At 31.5% G+C, this 18,895-nt stretch overlaps 3 protein-coding genes across 5 annotated transcripts; 2 read left to right on the forward strand and 1 right to left on the reverse strand.

The window, feature by feature from the left end:
- Positions 1 to 1,302: 1,302 nt before the first annotated feature.
- On the forward strand, positions 1,303 to 6,778 carry LOC137832202 (lysine-specific demethylase JMJ26-like). 2 transcript variants are annotated; one of them, XM_068640242.1, is made up of 13 exons: positions 1,303 to 1,436; positions 2,437 to 2,936; positions 3,031 to 3,143; positions 3,230 to 3,329; positions 3,456 to 3,588; positions 3,659 to 3,719; positions 3,797 to 4,493; positions 4,772 to 5,101; positions 5,432 to 5,737; positions 5,818 to 5,890; positions 5,964 to 6,049; positions 6,142 to 6,261; positions 6,427 to 6,778. In XM_068640242.1, the coding sequence occupies exons 2-13, from the start codon at positions 2,442 to 2,444 to the stop codon at positions 6,490 to 6,492; spliced, it is 2,580 nt and encodes an 859-aa protein (XP_068496343.1). In that variant the 5' UTR covers positions 1,303 to 1,436; positions 2,437 to 2,441; the 3' UTR covers positions 6,493 to 6,778. The 2 variants fall into 2 exon arrangements, with proteins under 2 accessions (XP_068496343.1, XP_068496342.1); XM_068640241.1 differs by lacking the exon at positions 1,303 to 1,436 and adding an exon at positions 2,183 to 2,246.
- Positions 6,779 to 7,395: 617 nt separating this feature from the next.
- On the reverse strand, positions 7,396 to 8,944 carry LOC137833150 (probable F-box protein At4g22030). The gene has a single exon (XM_068641512.1). The coding sequence runs from the start codon at positions 8,861 to 8,863 to the stop codon at positions 7,565 to 7,567; it is 1,299 nt and encodes a 432-aa protein (XP_068497613.1). The 5' UTR covers positions 8,864 to 8,944; the 3' UTR covers positions 7,396 to 7,564.
- A 1,877-nt stretch (positions 8,945 to 10,821) lies between these two features.
- Positions 10,822 to 17,019, forward strand: LOC137832204 (glycosyltransferase BC10-like). 2 transcript variants are annotated; one of them, XM_068640243.1, is made up of 11 exons: positions 10,822 to 11,137; positions 11,267 to 11,519; positions 11,595 to 11,711; positions 12,367 to 12,467; positions 12,647 to 12,718; positions 12,866 to 12,947; positions 13,975 to 14,055; positions 14,274 to 14,315; positions 15,429 to 15,488; positions 15,690 to 15,836; positions 16,545 to 17,019. In XM_068640243.1, the coding sequence occupies exons 2-11, from the start codon at positions 11,280 to 11,282 to the stop codon at positions 16,722 to 16,724; spliced, it is 1,122 nt and encodes a 373-aa protein (XP_068496344.1). In that variant the 5' UTR covers positions 10,822 to 11,137; positions 11,267 to 11,279; the 3' UTR covers positions 16,725 to 17,019. The 2 variants fall into 2 exon arrangements, with proteins under 2 accessions (XP_068496344.1, XP_068496345.1); XM_068640244.1 differs by lacking the exon at positions 10,822 to 11,137 and having other exon boundaries at positions 11,144 to 11,519.
- The last annotated feature ends 1,876 nt before the right edge of the window (positions 17,020 to 18,895 follow it).

Consider the following 18,895-nt stretch of genomic DNA (forward strand, 5'->3'; position numbering starts at 1 on the left):
TATAAGAAAATACCTGAGGTAGATTTAACTATATTCCCTCACAAAATATTAGAGAATAGATTTAGAAGTAACTCGTTTGTCTACAACTAATTTAAGATTTGTTACATTAATTACATATTTAAAATGGAAAAAAATCTAAAGACGATAAAGTTCATGGGGGCAATGCAGCATTTATGTGTGTAGAAAATCATCTGACTCATCTAAAGAAGACATATTAGCAAATATATAATCGTAAGATCTTAAAACAACCCTTACATCTTCAGCAAATTTTTAAAAATTGACCAACAAGAGATTCACCCTCCACGAGCGCAACAACAACTTTAATAAGATTATCAAGATCAATAACAACTTCCTCAACTCCCATAACCTCTTTATTACCAACATGTATCTCATCTATTTGTATCTTTATAACAAAATTACTTTTATATTATAAAAATATTATATTAGAATATTTGATCTACTAACTTATTAATTATAATTAAAAATTTAATTTGATTAAATAAGCTTAAGTGTTTTGTAGTAGGAACATATTAAAAATATAGTTTTCGTTACAATAAATTTAGTTTGGATTACAGTAATATATTATTTTAAACCCTAAAACGTTATATTTTAAAATAATAATATATTAAGATGAATTACTTTATAAAATATGAAAATTTAAATTAGTTTATTTTATTTTATTTATTTATCACATTATAAAAGCACACACATATATTAATAAATATGAAATGATTTAATTGTATTTTATTTGTTTTTTTATAATATAGAAAAAATTATTAATAATTATTAAATTAATATTGAATTATTTTGTTATAATATCAAATTTTATATAAATTAATATTAATAACATAATTGTTAAAATAATAGAATACGTGAACTTATATAATAGTAAAATATTTATATACATAATAATTATGTCATAATGATTATGTAGTAACTGATTATATTATAATAGATAGTCGATTATTTTGAAATTATTATGTGTGTATACTTCTTTTCCACATCTATCCTCAGTTATGCGGAAAGTTAAACTTAAAAAAAAAAATCGTTTTTACATTTTTTAATACATTCATTTTCGTACTTCAATATGTATGGATAGCATTTGAATGGATCAAAAAAGACACCATGACAAATGAATTGGTTTCTGTTGGTGCACAGTTTGAATGACTTACCTTCATTCCTTCTATAGAATTCTTATTGCAGATAAAAAAGATATATACAATTCTTATATTATACTTTTTTGGTTCTTTGTGCCATTCATCATGTACAATGGCCTCTGAAATTCTTATATTTCTATATTCTTCCTTTGTATCTGCTAGTGAAATAGTACAGTGCCATTCATTCTCATTCACAGAATCTTCAATACCAAATACCAACAAATAATATTGAGTTTCTGTTGCTGAAAGATTCTCTGAAATTTTGTTCATACTTAGCAGGTTAGTTTTCTTTGTTTCTCTTCCTTTATTATATCCATTATCCAGAAAACCTCATTCTCATTATTACATTTTATATATAGTTTGTCACTTAAGATTCAAAAGATTTGAAGAAGTATAAATTTCTGGTTTAACTTTTAGTTTTTATTTTAGGCTTTTGAATATAAAAAGATGTCATAGGGCAGTCAAGTCATTAGATGTTTTATTTTTAGAAGAATTTGAAAATGTATAGTTAAAATAGAATGAATATTTAAAATACAATTTATTCCTTTTAAAAATCAAAGTTCAATTTTTTTAGATTTGAAAAAACATTTTTTTTCTTTTGGTTTGATCATATTCTTTTTAAAAGATGAAAAAATTAAATTGTGTGTTTGTTCAGATCCTGACAATATTTCCCTTTATAATACCATTTTGAAATCATTTAGAAAATTACAATTAATGAACATATTTCAAATCAAGAAAATAAAAGATAAGATTTTTTATAAATTATACTCTTAAAGAAATGAGAATATCTAGATTATTACCTTATTTAAAATAACTGCAATATCTTACAGATCAAAATACATTTTCCCCATATATATATATATATATATATATATATATATATCCTTATCATACCTTCATTTCCACAGAAGACTCACGTCACACTGAAGCAAGTATACGAAAGTTCCAAGATTTCGCATTAAAATTGACACTAAAGATATATTAGGTATGTTTTTTTAATTGAAACCAGACACACAATTAACTGTAATACATAAGAACTATGAATTGTATGTTGATTGTTCAGAAAATCCTTTATTTTGTTTGTTAAGGGTAGGTTAGTATGCTACTTTTCTCTATGATTGTAGTATCATTATATAAAGGATTTGATATTTTATATTGACTGTTAGAAACTATAGAAAAGTTGGCATGTTCATGGTTGAATGAGTGATATATTCATCGTTAATCCATGTTATAGTGGAGCTTTTGCAATATCTTGATATTCTTTGTGTTCTTTCTGCAGTAAGAATGAAAATTATATTAAGAATACCAGAGAAGTCAAAGGATCATATTGACTATATGATGAAGATCTCAATGCCCGCAAAATACTCTGGAATTCGAAAGAGATCAAATGAGCAGTACTTATCCAATAGTCCAAAATCAAGACAAAATGAACAAGCTCCTATTGTACTAGAAGAATGGTCAAACCGACATAGTGATAATTTTACTGGCAAAATCCCAAGAGGCTCAAGAGGTTTTGAAAGTTCAAAAAGGAGAAAGGTTAAAGAAGACTATACAATAAAATCAAAGCCTAAAGGGGGAGAAGATGTTTTTAGTTATAATAAGAGGACTACTGAATGTCCTTTTAGTAAAGAACTAGAGCCAAGAAAGTGTCTTGCTGCATTGAAGAAGAAAAGAAAATTTGAAGACAATATCTTGGCTGACCAATTGGGCGATTACAAGGATTTTGTTCCTTCAAAGACAAATTTCAGAAGCAAAGCTAGAAAAATTGATAACGTTAAGGTAAATGCCTTCCTCACTGCCTACTCCTTCATTGAAAAAGTACTTTATCATAATATTTTTTTTTCTTGGTCGGACCTTGTATTTGTGTTAACAGGATACAGAGCAGACTTCTAAAAAATGTCATCAGTGTTTGAAAAAGGAAAGGGCAGTGTTCGTACCTTGTACTAAATGTCCGAAAATGTATTGTTTGGGGTGCATCAGGAAATGGTAAAGTAGTTCACATTTAAATAATCATTGAAAGGGTATTTGTTCGTGTAGTTTATAAATATAACAATTTCTCATTTTACACATAGGTATCCCAATCTTACAACATCAGACATTTCACACGAGTGTCCCTTTTGCCAAAACAATTGCAACTGCCGTGTTTGCTTGGGCTCAACAGGAACGATTAAGGTTAGTTTTCTGTGCTGTCTGGTAGATACCCTTAAATCAATTCCTTTCATAAATTGAAAATGTTACTCAGAAGAACTTTGAGATTACTTTTTAACTCTGTTTTCCCATCTAATTTGATGTGTTCAGACATCTAACAGCAGCATCACAGATGACGAAAAGGTTCAACATCTTCAATACATGATTGACTTACTCATTCCATTTATACAACATATTTGTGAAGAACAAACTCAAGAGCACGAGATTGAAGCTAAAATACAAGGTATTAAGCTTCAGCATCAGTGGGGGTATTTAACTTTGAATACATCACTAACGATAATCTGTCTTGCCAGGAAAATCAAGCTCTGAGATTGAGATACCACAAACATCTTGTGAAAATGAACGTATCTATTGGTATGATATTAGTCCATTTGCCTATTATACAAGTTTGATCCTTCCACAATTTCGTAACTTTGTTTTTCTTGGAGCAGTGACCATTGTGCTACTTCATTTACTGATCTTTATCGAAGCTGCCCCGAGTGTTCCTTTGAAATCTGCCTCAACTGTTGCAAAGAAATACGCAATGGAAGTATATCACCCCGGTCTGAAATGAAGTTTCAATATGTGAATAGGGGGTATGATTATATGCATGGTGGTGATCCATTACCAGTGTCTGGTAATTTAGGGACTTTAAGAGGTCATTCTAAGATATCTACCAAATGGAAGGCCAACAGTGATGGAAGTATCAGATGTGCACCCAAAGAAATGGGGGGATGTGGTGGCCCTGTGATGGAGCTGAAGCGCATTCTTTTAAATGGGTGGATATCAGACTTGGAAGCCAAAGCTCGTAACATTCTAAAAGGCTTTTCTAAAACTGAACAAACAACTCTTCAGAAAGAAGAAATATCAAGTTGCAATTCTAAGATAAGAGCAGCTTTTAGAGATGGCACAAGTGATAATAACTTATACTGTCCATCATCAAGTGACCTCATAAATGAAGGGCTGCCTCTCTTCAGAAAACATTGGACTCAGGGTGAACCAATCATAGTTCGTGATGTTCTTAAGCAGGGTACAGGTCTTAGTTGGGAGCCAATGGTCACATTGCGAGCCCTATCTGAAAACGTGGCTCCAGGAATCAGCTCAAATATGACTGAATTGAAGGCCATTGATTGCCTTTCTTGTTGTGAGGTTTGCTTCTATTGTCTCGTTTTGGTTTTTAATACCAACATTTCCCTCCCAAAATATGCTTCTAAAGTTTCAAGTGTTTTTTTTTATCCAAATGGTTGCTATTGATTTCCATAAATCATGTTTTTTTTTTCCTATGCTTTGGAATGCACGTAAGATGACTTCAATTGCTAATTCCTTTTTATATCGAACTGTAACATTTTACAATGTTTTTCATGCATGTATATTAATAATACAAGAATTTGGACCAACATTCACCATTCTATTCTAAACCTTTGCAGGTAGAAATCAATACTAGTACATTCTTCAAGGGCTATACCCAAGGAAGAACACATCAAAACCTGTGGCCAGAGATGCTGAAGTTAAAAGACTGGCCTCCCTCTGACAAGTTTGATGATGTTTTGCCTCGCCATTGTGACGAGTTTATCCGCTGCTTGCCATTTCAAGAGTATTGTGATCCTCGAGCTGGGATCCTCAACCTTGCTGTAAAGTTGCCATCCCATGTTCTAAAGCCAGACCTTGGTCCGAAAACATATATTGCTTATGGGATTAAAGAGGAACTTGGCAGGGGAGATTCAGTAACAAAACTTCACTATGACATGTCTGATGCTGTAAGCAACTTACAACCTTACTTTTTATTCAAGCCTTGTTGTTTTTTAGAACTTACAACTTGCATTCTGTTTGTACATTAAAACCAAAATCCTAGATTTCTTATTGCGCATGTTGTATCACTGGAAGATGAGCATTCCTATGGTTAATAACTTTACTTTCCGTATTACTTAACGTAGTTTAGAGGTTGTTTTCTTATTAATTTAATTTGCACTTTTAGATTATGGTACATGGAAATATTATGCTTCTATTTCACAAAATATACTTCCTTGTCTAGAAATTTCCAAGGTGAATATTTTGATTTTCTAATTATTGTTCAAAAATTTCCAAAGGTGAATATTTTGATCCACACGACTGAGGTAACATTGAGTGATGAACAAAATTCAGTTATTCCAAAACTGAAAAAAGCACACATGGTCCAAGATGGGAAAGAGGGACATGGTTGCAAAAGGGTCGATGAATGCCTGAATGAAGGACTTTGCAAAGACAACAGAGAAGAATATAACTGTGCTATTTCTAAAGAATCAGGTGGTGCTCTTTGGGACATCTTTCGGAGAGAGGATTCTGAAAAGTTAGATGCATATCTAAGAAAGCACTCTAAGGAATTTAGGCATACCTATTGCTCTCCAGTTGAAGAGGTAATGTTATATTTAATTAGTCTAAATTTCTTCTTATCCTTATTCTTGGCTTGAGGCTAATTTATTTCTATGTTGGTTAGGTTGTCCATCCAATTAATGACCAATGCTTTTACTTGACTTTGGAACACAAGAAGAATCTGAAGAAGGAGTTTGGTTAATATTAAGATTTGCAAATTGCTTGATCAAAGGATGCAATTTAGTTACTAACATGAATCTTAATTCGCAGGTGTAGAACCTTGGACTTTTGAGCAACAACTTGGGGAGGCAGTATTTATTCCTGCTGGATGTGCACACCAAGTCAGGAATCTTAAGGTGAAACATGTTTTGACGCATTGAATTGACTCATATTGTCTGCATCTATGATTGCATATCTAACACTAAGATCCACATTATAAACCTTGCAGTCATGCACAAAAGTTGCTGTAGATTTCGTGTCTCCAGAAAATGTTCATATGTGCTTGCATTTAACTGAAGAGTTCCGTCGTCTTCCTAAGAATCACAAGGCCCGAGAAGATAAACTTGAGGTGATTAATTTGCTTCCTGCATGTTTTCTTATTTTTTTGCTTTTTCTTTCTTCCTTTTCATGTGAACTTCAAAGTTCGAACTAATCAAATTGAAGAAGAGAACTTAAATGTTGGCCAAACTTATAATATGTTTGTTTTTTATGTTTTTATTTTTTTATGAAACAGATACAGAAAATGATCCTCTATGCTGTTGACAATGCTGTCAAAGAATTACAAGCTTTACGTTCTTGATTGGATCTGATGCAAGCATGCTCATTTGGCATGATAGCTGCTGTTTTGTACTATCTGTTAGAATTTAGTGATGAAAGTCATAATTAAATGACTTTTATTATGTATGTATATATACACTAATAAACATTATTCTAACTTGCTTTCTATATAATGTGTCAGACTAGCCTAGTACATAATTTTAGTATAAATTTTGAGAGTTTTGTAATAAGATACTATAAAAATTTGAGAACACAAAAAGTGCTCTACTCTTATTATGTAATGAACAACACAATCATATTATGAGACGAAATATGCGAAAATTAAATTATATAATTGAGTAACACTCTTCTCTAAAGATAAAGAAATTTAGTAATAATGGTTGGATATAATTGAATTTATTTAATGTTTTAGGTGGAGAACTAAGTTGCTGACATTAATGTTATTTATGCATAGCTTATATAATTGAATAATATTTTTACATTATTATTTATTATACAATCTTATTGTAAGGATATTCTACATATTTTATATTTAGATCTGTACCTGTAAATATTACCTTTAGAATAAATAATTTATAGATAGAAAAATATACAAAATAATCTAATAATCTAATAATAAAATTTAATATTATATTAATACTATTTTTTTGTATTTACTTAATAAAATTAAAAGTAATTTATAAAATAATTTTTAAATTAGTGTAAGTAACTTATTACTTTATATTCTAAATTAATTTTTAATTAAATTAATGATTAATTTGATTATTTTAGAGTATTTTATTTAATATTTTTTATTGTGAACAAAACTCATATATATAATTTATATTATTTTATCCCATATATGACATTCTCATCAAGCCACTATAAAGTCAAATTAAAAGCATAACAACAAGAGGATAGTGATGCATGAAAAATTAAAGAAGTCAAAACAAAATTAGTATTCCGAGCTAAATTCTTATTAAAACTATGACTTAGTACATTCATTCTTTGTGTGAATTGTTCTACCTTTTCTTATTATGGTCTGTTTCTAAACACAAACACATAATATATATATATGAATAATGAACATCTTTTGTTCACAATTCTATAGTTTACTAGAAGAGCTTGCTAGCAAATTCATCCATGGCAATTCCTTCCCTACGACATGAAGCAGACTTAGAGGCAAGCTCTCTCAGCTCAAACCCGCTTCTTCCTAATTGCATAGCCACCTTGTTCTCAAACACTTCACCGTTTTCTCTTTTCTCCATATCTTTCTCTTCAAGTGTTACCTCAACAGTTTCTTCCAACAAACGCAAAAACCCTCCACAGAATCTATACATTTCAAACACCATTCCCACTTGTCCTCCATGCTCAAATGAGTTAACAACAGCAGCCAGAGACCCAGCCAAAAGGGTCACCAAATATGTCCAAGACCACCACCCTATGTTGTCCACAAACACTGACCCAATTGTTGCAATGCCCATGAGCAAAGGCCCTAAAATGGCCAAACTCTTGCTGATCTTCAACACCTTGTTTCCTAACCTCTCATAGTCCTCAAAATCTTTTCTCTTTGACACTTCAACAACCTCCCTCAGTTCCATTTCTAGTTCTTCACTCCATCCATTCACTAACCCTTCTTCCATCTTCTCTCTCTTTGTTTTTTCTTTGTGGGGTTGAGAAATCTTATCAGGCCTAGGCCACCACACAGCAGGCTCAAACTTTTCAGGGAATTTCTCAAGCATAGCTCCCAAAAGGGGAAGTGGGTAAGCTCTATCAAGAGCCAAAACCTTCAAAATCACATCGTTCACATCTTCCTCTGAAGGACTTTCAAGTGCAACAGTGGCCTCCATTTTTGTCTGCAGGCACTTAAACAGTCTCGTCGCGTTTCGTTGTTCTTCGGCAAGTTGTGAGGGTTGGATCTTGTTCATCACGAGTAGTAACCCTGTGGCAGCACAAAACAAGAGGGTGGAAGATAGTTTAAGACCCAGTAATGGCGCCCCTGAACCTGGACACGTGGCAACAAGACCCGACATGGTTGCGGCTGATAGAGTAATCATGTTGATGGAGTTCAAAAGAAGGATGTTCCAATTGTCACGTTGCTTCCCAACATTGTGGTGCATTTCTACTCTGTCGGTTACCAACTCCAAAATTGCAAGGAATTTCGTGGTGGTGGTGATCTTATTCTTGTTGTTGAGAGTATTAAGATTACGAACACTTTCATCGTACAATGCTTTTGGTTTGACATTTTCTTCAAATGGGTTTGTGTCTGTTGAAGCGTTGGTTTCCTGAAATGAATTTGTGGTAGATATTTTTGGAACTAACAAAGACATTCGTCTGAACTTTGATACAGTAGCATGTTTTCTCTTGAAGGAAAAAGAAGAAAGATACATAGATGAGATATGCAAGGAGGCCATGGAATTAGAGTTCTGGATTACAAAAAGAAATGAGTGATCTGAGTTTTATAATAAACAAAAACTGGAGGCAAAGGAAGTGGTCGTGAAATGTTGAGGACTTGGCCTTTTGCTGACCCTTTCTCTCTTTTATAGCTTCCCACTTTTGCAATATTTTTCCATTGGGTTGTCAAAATCCCACACATTAGTTAGGGTTCTTACTTGGTTACTTGCAAAGATAAACAATGAGAGGTAATGAACTTAAGGAAAATTGTATGAACATTTGTTGTTTACTCATTCTTGGTTTAATTTCACTCAGAACGCAACTATCAAGTTGAGCTTAGAATATGACTAAGTGTACTCTAACTACTAATTTTAATGACTACTTCAAAAGTCAATAACCTACTACAACCAAAACACTACTAGGTATACTCTAAAAAAAACTGGCAATAAGTAAGAATAAAAATCAGCAATTCTTTTATTTTAATCCTTTTAGGTGCAAATGTTTTTTTTATTGTCTGTGTTCGAGGTTCAAGTTGGATTTTATATGGTTGAAAATTTCAATTAATTCAAATTTGCAGTTTTCCACGTTTTTATATTTGAAGTTAATGATGAGGATTTACCTTTTTATTTATTATTTTTAATATTATAATTTATTGAAATAATTATTATTTTAATAATATAAATGAATTATGTTTAAATGCAAGTGATATGAATTAGATAATATAAAAGTGAGTTGTTTACTAGTTACTTACACTACTCAACAACAACCACCTTTTTACCAGTGTTGTTAATCGCAGAGCTGGTGAATTATTAATATTCAGCTTTTAGATATGATGTCATAAATTCGTGCGCCTTTTTTTTTACATTATTATACCCTCTCGTTAAACTAATATTAAAAGAATTGACAACGTGCTTGATATTTTTTTTAAAACAACTTATATAATTAATACTTTTTAAAGACATAAATTGTTTTTAAGATAATGAAAGCATGAGTTATTTTAAAAGGTAAACAAAAGAAGACGAAATAACTACATAAATTTAATCTCATCAATTGTAACAATAAGCGATATTTTTATAAAAATGTTATATTCTTCCAACTAGAAAAATATACAATAATTTATATTATATTTTGTATATCTCTACCAAATTATTTATTTTATTGCACACTTCTTCCTTCTTCTTTTTTCTACTTATTCTTTTCTATTGTTTTTCTTTTCTTTGGTTCATTTTTTATGAGTTTTGGTTTTAAATTTCCATTTCTAGCAAAAAGATTAGTGGGTCTGATATGATATTTTCAGGATTTTTTTAAGCTGTTGGACTTTTAATAGAAAGTCTAAATATTTAATTGTTAACTGTTACTTTGAAAATGAAAAAGTAAATTATTAGTATTGATTATGGAGTAATCACCACATGACATGATTGGAAAATAAATAATTATAGTATAACTATAATTTGTAAAAAAAATTATTTTTAACATATAAATTATATTTTGAATTTATTTAGGATAAAGACTTTTATTGCTATACAGATTATGTTTAACTAATAAGCTTTATAGAAAAATGTTAAAATTAGATTTAAAAATAAAAAAGATAAATGAAGTGAAATAAAAGATTAAGAAAAATGTCTGAAGCACTCTAATTTTAAAAAAAATGGAAAAAATTTAGAGTTAAAGAAAAACTGATAAAAAATACTGCCATTTGATATAAATATACACATACATAATATTATATTTAACTTGTGACAAGTATATATTCTGTGTTATAAAATTATTTTTAACCATGTAATAATTTTTTTATTCAGTTTACAAAATAAAAGTATTTGTTAATACACTTTATTACCTTAATAGTTTTATTATCATCAAACATACAAAAACAACGCTGTACTGTTAAAGGAAACATATAAAAACAACATCTACTGTTTAAAAAGATCTACAGTTTAAAATTTTCGTCTTAAATATGAAACATATCGAAAGTTGTCACATAACATATCAGGAGCAAAATCTTTTTTTTGTTTTGTTAAAAATACTAAACGGTGTTGAGTGTTTGGTGAGTAACAGTGTGGGCACTGAGGAGCGGCGGTGGCGGTGCCGCGTTCAGTGCTACCACGCGCTGACGTACAAAGAATGCAACTGTGGGACCCACCGACCTCTACAGGTCAAAAGCGCTGGTATCGACGACGACGACGTATTGATGTGGTCGAAGTTGCGTGAGGCTTGAGAACAGTCTGAACAAGTGTCTCCATGAAAGCGGAGAGAAAGAGAATCAAATTATGATTATTAATTACTGAAAACAAAGAGTTAGTGTTTCTCTCTGCATCTGCATGCGCATTCGCTTCGATTTCAACCTCTTCTTTACGCTATGTTATGCATATATCTAAACATATTAGCGACGCTTATTAATAGTGCTACACTTACCCAACCTGCAGCAGGGTGGGAGGAATGGCATCGGCGGCTAGAGGCGCCAAGAGACGCCCCGCGATAAGTAGAAAAATGCTGATCCTCCTCTTTGCGTCCCTCTCATGCGTCGTCGTTTTACTCCTCCTTTCTCTCTTCAGATTCCACTCTCCCAAACCCTCAATTTCGGTTTCTCGCGTCTTCGATGGCCCTCCCAAGATCGCCTTCTTGTTCCTCGTTCGCCGCAACCTCCCTCTCGATTTCCTCTGGGACGCTTTCTTCCAGGTCTTGCATCTTTCTTCTTTCATTTCCTTAAAATCTGAAATTTGGGGAATGTCTGAGCGGTTTCTTTTTTTGCAGAACGGTGACGTTTCTAGATTCTCGATTTATGTTCACTCCACGCCTGGCTTTGTGTTGGATGAGTCAACCACCAGGTCGCAGTTCTTCTATGGTCGACAAATCAGTAATAGCATTCAGGTTTTTTTTTCTCTCTCTTTCGAATCGGTTCTTGAGAAAGCTATGCCACCAACTTATTCACGAAATTGCTTTCCTTTTCGAAATTGTGAGAACATTGAAATGTTGCTTCTATAGTAAGGTTTTTGCATCCTAAAAATAGGTGTAAGCGGATGCACTTTTATTTTGTCTTCTCCATCGATGGCGAATTCTTTCTATTTGGTTAAGTGGTATATTGCTTACAGGATGGAAAAAATTGACAACATGGTCCTTTTCCATTTATGTTTTTACTTCTGTATTGGTCTAATCTGTAGCACCGAATGCCAATGGGGTGACGGTATTAATCTGTAATAATCTGATGATTTTGAGCACTGTTTTTGGTAAAGGATTTGTGCCTTTGAGAGTAAGTAAATGAAATTAAATGCACAAGTTCAAATAAGCCTTCTGGAGAAGTTAAAATCATTCTTTTCCAAAAAAAACTTATTTTAACTTGTGCATAAGTTGTTTTTAATATTAGGAGAAGTGTACTTGTCCAAACCTTATACACATTTTTTTACAAGGATTTATGCCTTCAGTGTGATAGTGCATGCAGATATGGTTGAGCATAAAAATGTAATACTGTTATGCTATTAATATGTTGTTTTATTCTCTTATATGAATTCAGTGTTACATATTTTAGGTTTTATGGGGAGAATCAAGTATGATTCAGGCTGAAAGGTTGTTACTGGAAGCAGCCTTAGAGGACCCTTCAAATCAAAGATTTGTTCTTCTCTCGGACAGGTTGGTATTTCCAATCTTCTTGTATTAGTACAAGTTTCATTTAGGAGTTCTTGTTCTTTCTCTGTTTCTGCTTCTTTGTTTTATTTGCCACTCCTATTTGAAGGAAGAGAGAGGTTTGGGCCTGGCATATGTTTGTGCAAACCTGGTTAAGAATCTGAGTTTTTATTTTCCATGTGCAGCTGTGTTCCTCTGTACAACTTTTCCTACGTGTACAATTATGTCATGGTTTCTCCAAGGAGTTTCGTGGACAGGTAGAAGAAGGCTTTGGTTCTTGAGGTGCTTGGCACTAATTCTTTTTCAAATGTTCAATTTTAATCCATTTAAACTTGCATTTTGTTTCATTTTTCTGAAAGGTATATGCTTTAAAGGTGGAATAAACGAGTATGTTTATATTGCAGTTTTCTTGATGTAAAGGAGGGCCGCTACAACCCAAAAATGTCATCTAAAATACCAAGAGAAAAATGGCGTAAAGGGTCCCAGGTTATTTTTCTTTTCTTTGCCATACTTCCATATTGACTAATTCGACTAATGGAGTTTATTAATGGTTTAAAATATAAAGGCAAGTTTTTCAGATCAGTTAACAAAAACTTGGTTTCTGGTTGTTGGGTTGAAAACTAAGACCATTTGATGGTGTTGTCTTCATGACCGATTGGAATCCTTGGATTGTTGAGATGATTGGCAGAAGCTAATGGATGAAATGGACAAGGATGGCTCCAATGGAGCTATGGTTTCTTTGAAAGTGCATGAGAGGTAGGGAGGGTGATTGGTTGGGCCATATCACTTGGAGATGTGAAGAATCAAGGTGTTTATCCTAGAGAAGTCTAGACAAGGGAGTGAGAAGCAATTCACTCATATTAATCTTAGAAAAATGAGAGCCAAACACCTCAATATATAATGATGAGGTCCGGCCATTGTACACGGAAATGAGTGGGAAAATTCAAACCAATTAAGTTTGAAATTAGGCACCTAAATGAGCTCATAAGGCAAGCATGACAAGATGTGCTTCATGTGACTCTTTTCGGTCTAAATGACTGGCTAGGTTAATTAGGAGTTTTCTAGAAACCCTAATTTGATTTAAGAAATATTACAAGTAAAATTCCTATTCTACTTTTAGCAAGAAAATAAATTATACTCTAGAAATTCTACACTAGGTTATGACATTTTTGAACATGTATAGAAGGGGTGTCTCTGCCATCAATAGCAGAGTCCTAGTCTTCTTGAATCTTCCTTGCCATGGATTTAGTGGTTGGGCCTGAGCTTGACCTTCTTCCATCACCATTGCTGCTCACTGATTTGCCTCTACTAAGTGCTTTCTAGTAAAGTCAAGATGCTCCACTTGCCGTGTTAAAGGGGGAAATTTTGTATTGGGTGTTTAGCCAGAGTTTAGCTGAGTTGCTTTTGTAAATATCAAATTGACATTATTTCTTACATTGAAGTTGTAGCATAAAATTTTTAACATTTGTTTCTGGAAATTATGTCTTAATTTGAATTTATTTTGAATTTCCAGTGGATCACTGTAATTCGTAAGCATGCAGAAGTGATTGTAGACGATGATGTAATCTTTTCTGTCTTTAAGAAATATTGTAAGGTGTGTAATCGATCTCAACTTTGTTTAATTACAATTCTATTAAGATTCTCATACTACTGTATTGATTTTATTAAATTTTCTTGGCATTGTATAATGAAAGCTGTCATAGAATTCAAAATTGAATGTTTAGCATACAATACTGTACTAAATACTAACTGTAAGTCTGTACTGTGTTCATAATTTATAAATACCTACCTAATTTTGTTCTAACTTGGCAGAGACGTCCACCAATTGATACAAGCAAGGGAAAGCTGAATCTGGTAAGTCTTCTGATTTTAGTTTTCTATTTTAGTGTTGTTAGTGGAAAGGCTTCATGTTATCCTAATATGTTATGCATAATAGCACAGTCTTCACTTTTGAGTGTAAATTATTAAGTTAAGACAGATTGGGTATTTTGAAGTTATGTTTATTGTGCTTATAGTTCCAAATAATTGTAACTCATTAGTAGAATCTTGGTGATCATGGTAAAACAATAGCAGGCTTAAATAATACTGATGCAACATTATACAAAGGCTTTTGAGTGTTCAAAATCGGTTATATTTGGGACATTGCACTTTTCACGGGGCATATTTCTGACTGAGTAATGTATTATAAACATTTAGTCCAAGCTTTAATAATTTTCTATCTCGGTAATTAGTTCCTATGTTTTGCCTTCTAGAACGTCTCATATTTGTGGCATATTCTGATTTTTGAAAACTGGACTGACTGGTATGGACGGTTGAACTAGCATGTCAGGTCATGCTTTCAGATTAACTAAGAACCGCATTACTGAAAACTGGCTTTGAAAGTAGTCTTCAAAACCTTGACTTGGAGTTAGGAAGTTTCTACAATTTACTAGTTAGTGAAATTCTTTTGTAAGGTTATATTTCAAAACCTAGGAGTTCCTAGGTTCCTGTTTACCCTTTTCCAATAGCTTGTGATATTTTTAAGCAATATCTGTTAAAGTTCTGGATGTGAGATTTAAAATTTGATCAGTGATTATTTAAGCATTGTGGGAAATTTCTATTTAAATTTTCTCCCTCTGCCCCCATCTATTATTTTTCCTTTGGTGGTTACTGCTCTACTCCATTTAACAGCTGTTGAATGTTTCTTTTGTTCTTTTCTGTAATCTGCATTAGTATAATCTTATGTTCTTTTCTGAAATCTGCAATAGTATAATCTTATGTTCTTTTCTGTAATCTGCAATAGTATAATCTTATGTTCTTTTCTGTAATCTGCAATAGTATAATCTTACAAGGTATGCTGCTGAGACAATGTTTTTACCGTGATATTTTGTGATGCTACTCAGTACTCATTTCATAATATATTTTTCTTTTATTTCAATACTGATAATTGCTTGCTGTAAGATACTTATGATTTTGGTGCAAATGCAGAAACTTCAGAAGCAGCACAATTGTATTCCAGATGAACACTATGTGCAGACATTGCTTGCAGTAAGATACTTAGATATTTATTTCATAACCATTATCTATGTTGGTTTTGGGAATGTGTTCTTTGATTGAATTAATTCTTGCTTCTGCTTTATTCACAAATTACTTTGATTAAATGTTGTCATTGATATCCAGTAACTTTTCAAGGATTAATCTGCATGGATATTGCTTGTAATCTTAATATGCATTATCTTCTCTTTATAGATGCATGGCCTTGAAAGCGAACTTGAACGTAGAGCAATAACCTATACCCTATGGAATCAGTCTACTACAAAAATGGAGAATAAAGGCTGGCATCCTGTTACTTTCAGCTATTCAAATGCCGGTCCTCAAAGGATAAAGGAAATAAAGGTTTTCTTCTATTGTTTGATACTTTACTTATGCATAGATTTAGGCCATTTATGAAGTAGAAAGGTTCAATCTTTAGGTTTTTCCTTCCGGGGGGGAAGAGGGGCTATTGATACAAAAAAGGAGAGGAGGACTCAGTTAATGAAATCTTAATGTCTTCTGTTGTCCTGGCACAAACTGTGGATTGAAATTTAGATGGTCGAGAGCAAGACTCTTGAAATTAGTGCTGGTAATGGTTAATTATGGTGCAATTCATATTAGGTCAATAGTGAAACTGCCACCTTTCTCATGACAAGACTGAAGTGCTTGGTTTCTTAGGTTGAAAGCCAGTAATGATTTTGTTTGAGGACTTGAATAACCTAATCAACGTACCCAGGTGTCTGAGGATCTTTGTTTCCCGATGGTATGGGCCCATATGCAAGGAGTTATTTATGGATTCAATCAAACCCATAATGAACTAATCACCAAGGCTCAACTTTAACGTTGTGTCATGGCTCACCCTCTCTATTTGAAGACTTGAATAAAGCTCATAAATGAAAATGATTGTCGTTTCTTTTACTACTGTTTTGGCAACTGATCCCAATTCCTCTATTTTGTGTTGTGCTGGAAGGTAGATTTTGTCGCTTTTGTTTTTGCTGAGGTAGTTATTACAAATTAGTACATGTTTTAATGCAACTATTTTCTTCGCCTGATATCCTTTTTTTTAAACAGGGCATCAATCATGTTTACTATGAGACTGAGTACAGGATAGAATGGTGTCATAGCAATTCCACTTCCGTTCCATGTTTTTTGTTTGCTAGGAAATTCTCTCAGGGAGCTGCTATGCGCTTGCTGAGCCAGGAAGTTGTTAACCACTTTGAAGTTTCTGCACTGTTAGCCACTCCCGCATGACTTAGCCTATACTGACTATGGACTGACCCACTGAGATATATACTTCGGATGTCAAATGGTTCAATCGGATACTCCACGTAAACAAATTTTGATGGGATTCCACAAACAGATTTTGAAGACAAATGGTGGCTACGGATAATTAATGGAGATGGTAAAGTAGCTGCGGATTATGAGCTCTGATGACACCATTTTATCTGGCTTATTGAGAGGTCTTATACATTATACCACAGTTTTAAAATGATAATCACACGAACTAGTAAGTTATTATAATATAAAAAGGATAGTTTTTCAGTAACATCTGGAAATTTTTTATTTTGGATTGTTGGAGTTCCATGCAGATTGAGATTAAGGCCATCTCCCTCCCTCTCCTTATCCCTCAAATTTTGAGAGAGGAGCTGTGGAAGGCCTTGCTGGTGGTGACGTGTTTGCCAAGGCATAAGAATGGGAATTTTCGTTCTGAATTGTGGGGAGGTGGTATCCGGTACGGTATATGAAATCTTTTTTCATCCTCGATTACTGTTTCTATATTTCTTGGAAATCATGTTTTCTGAAAAAATGTCATAAATATATTTGATATTTTAAAATGTTTTGTAGAATTTTCAGACAATTATAAAACACCTTATTTTCTTCATGAGAAATTTTAGATTCTCATCCCCTATCAGGTGAGTTTTAGAAGGAATCTTGATTTAAAAACGAATTTTAGAAATCTCAGATTTTTGGAAAACTTAATAGAATTCTTCTTTAGACAATACCATTGTAATGGTATGGGTCAAAATCTAAAGGAAGATTACAGATAAAAGTTCGAAATCATATTATTCGTTGGATTTGTCAAAAAAATGAGTCATTTTACCAGAATGTAATATTCTAAATAGTAAGACACAAATCTAATCTCATAAGATTTTGAGTTGTGGATAATGTTATGATCTTTTTTATACATGTTTCGGTAGTATTGAATCTTCTAAAAAATTCAATATATTATTCAAGAATACTACGTGTTGATATATATTAATCATATAATTAAAGTATACCTATAACTAATGCAAATATAATATTACAGATCACGATTTATTGAGTTAAAATAAACTGTATTATTGATAAATAATTAATTCAGAATATAGTTTTTAAACCTTGCATAACCTAAATCTATTCTAGAAATGCACAGAATTTAAATTTGTTAAAAACTAACAAGTGACACAAATTAAGAACTCTCAAAAGAACATATATCAACATTAAATTACAATTTGAAGATCAAAATAATTAATTATTATTGAATTAAATTATAGATATTTTAGAGACTTAAAAAAGTATTGATATTTAAAATAATTTTTATTATTAATAAAAATTTATGAAGTAATTTTTAAATTGGTATCTTTATCAAAGTTTTATCTACTAATATTTTAGATTTTATATTAGTTCTAAAAGATTATTACATTAATCTTTTTAAAGATTAATTGAATTAAAAAATTATTTATCAAAATTTTATCTATTAATTGAATTAAAAAATTATTTAAAAAATTATTTGAGACTAATATAGAATATAAAATATTAGTAGTTAAAATTTTTAATTTAAAAATTTTATAATTTTTTATTAATAATAGAAACTACTTTAGATATTAATAATTTTTTAATTTTTAAAATAATATTTAATTTAATTAATATAGTAACTAATTATTTTTTGTTTATGTGAAATAATTTTTAAAAATTTAAAATAATATTTAATTTAATTAACATAGTAACTAATTATTATTTTTATGTGAAATATCCAAGAAATACAAAACCTACTTGATAACCTAATATATTAATATTTTCATTATATTTTTTTTAATTTTCAATTTAAAGTATTAATACATCATTATATTATTATGATGAGATATCTCAAGTGAGTTTTTTTTTAGATATCAATGTATATTATTTTAAAGATGAATCATGTGTGATGTCTAAAAGGATACCTTTTTTAAGATAATTCTCCACATTAAAAAAATATCACATAACTTAGACATTTTATTTCAATCCACCTAAACATTTCTTAAAGAGGCGTATTTTTTTTTTCAAGTTGTTTTTTTACCTTTAAAGAGGAATATAACACTATATTTTGAAGGTAATACAAGACAAGTGATATAATATTTTATTTTAATATCACAAGTCTACTGCTCACAGCAAAATGAGTAGTT

Source organism: Phaseolus vulgaris, chromosome 6 (genome assembly GCF_000499845.2).
Source record: "Phaseolus vulgaris cultivar G19833 chromosome 6, P. vulgaris v2.0, whole genome shotgun sequence".
In the NCBI taxonomy this organism is placed as follows: Eukaryota; Viridiplantae; Streptophyta; class Magnoliopsida; order Fabales; family Fabaceae; genus Phaseolus; species Phaseolus vulgaris.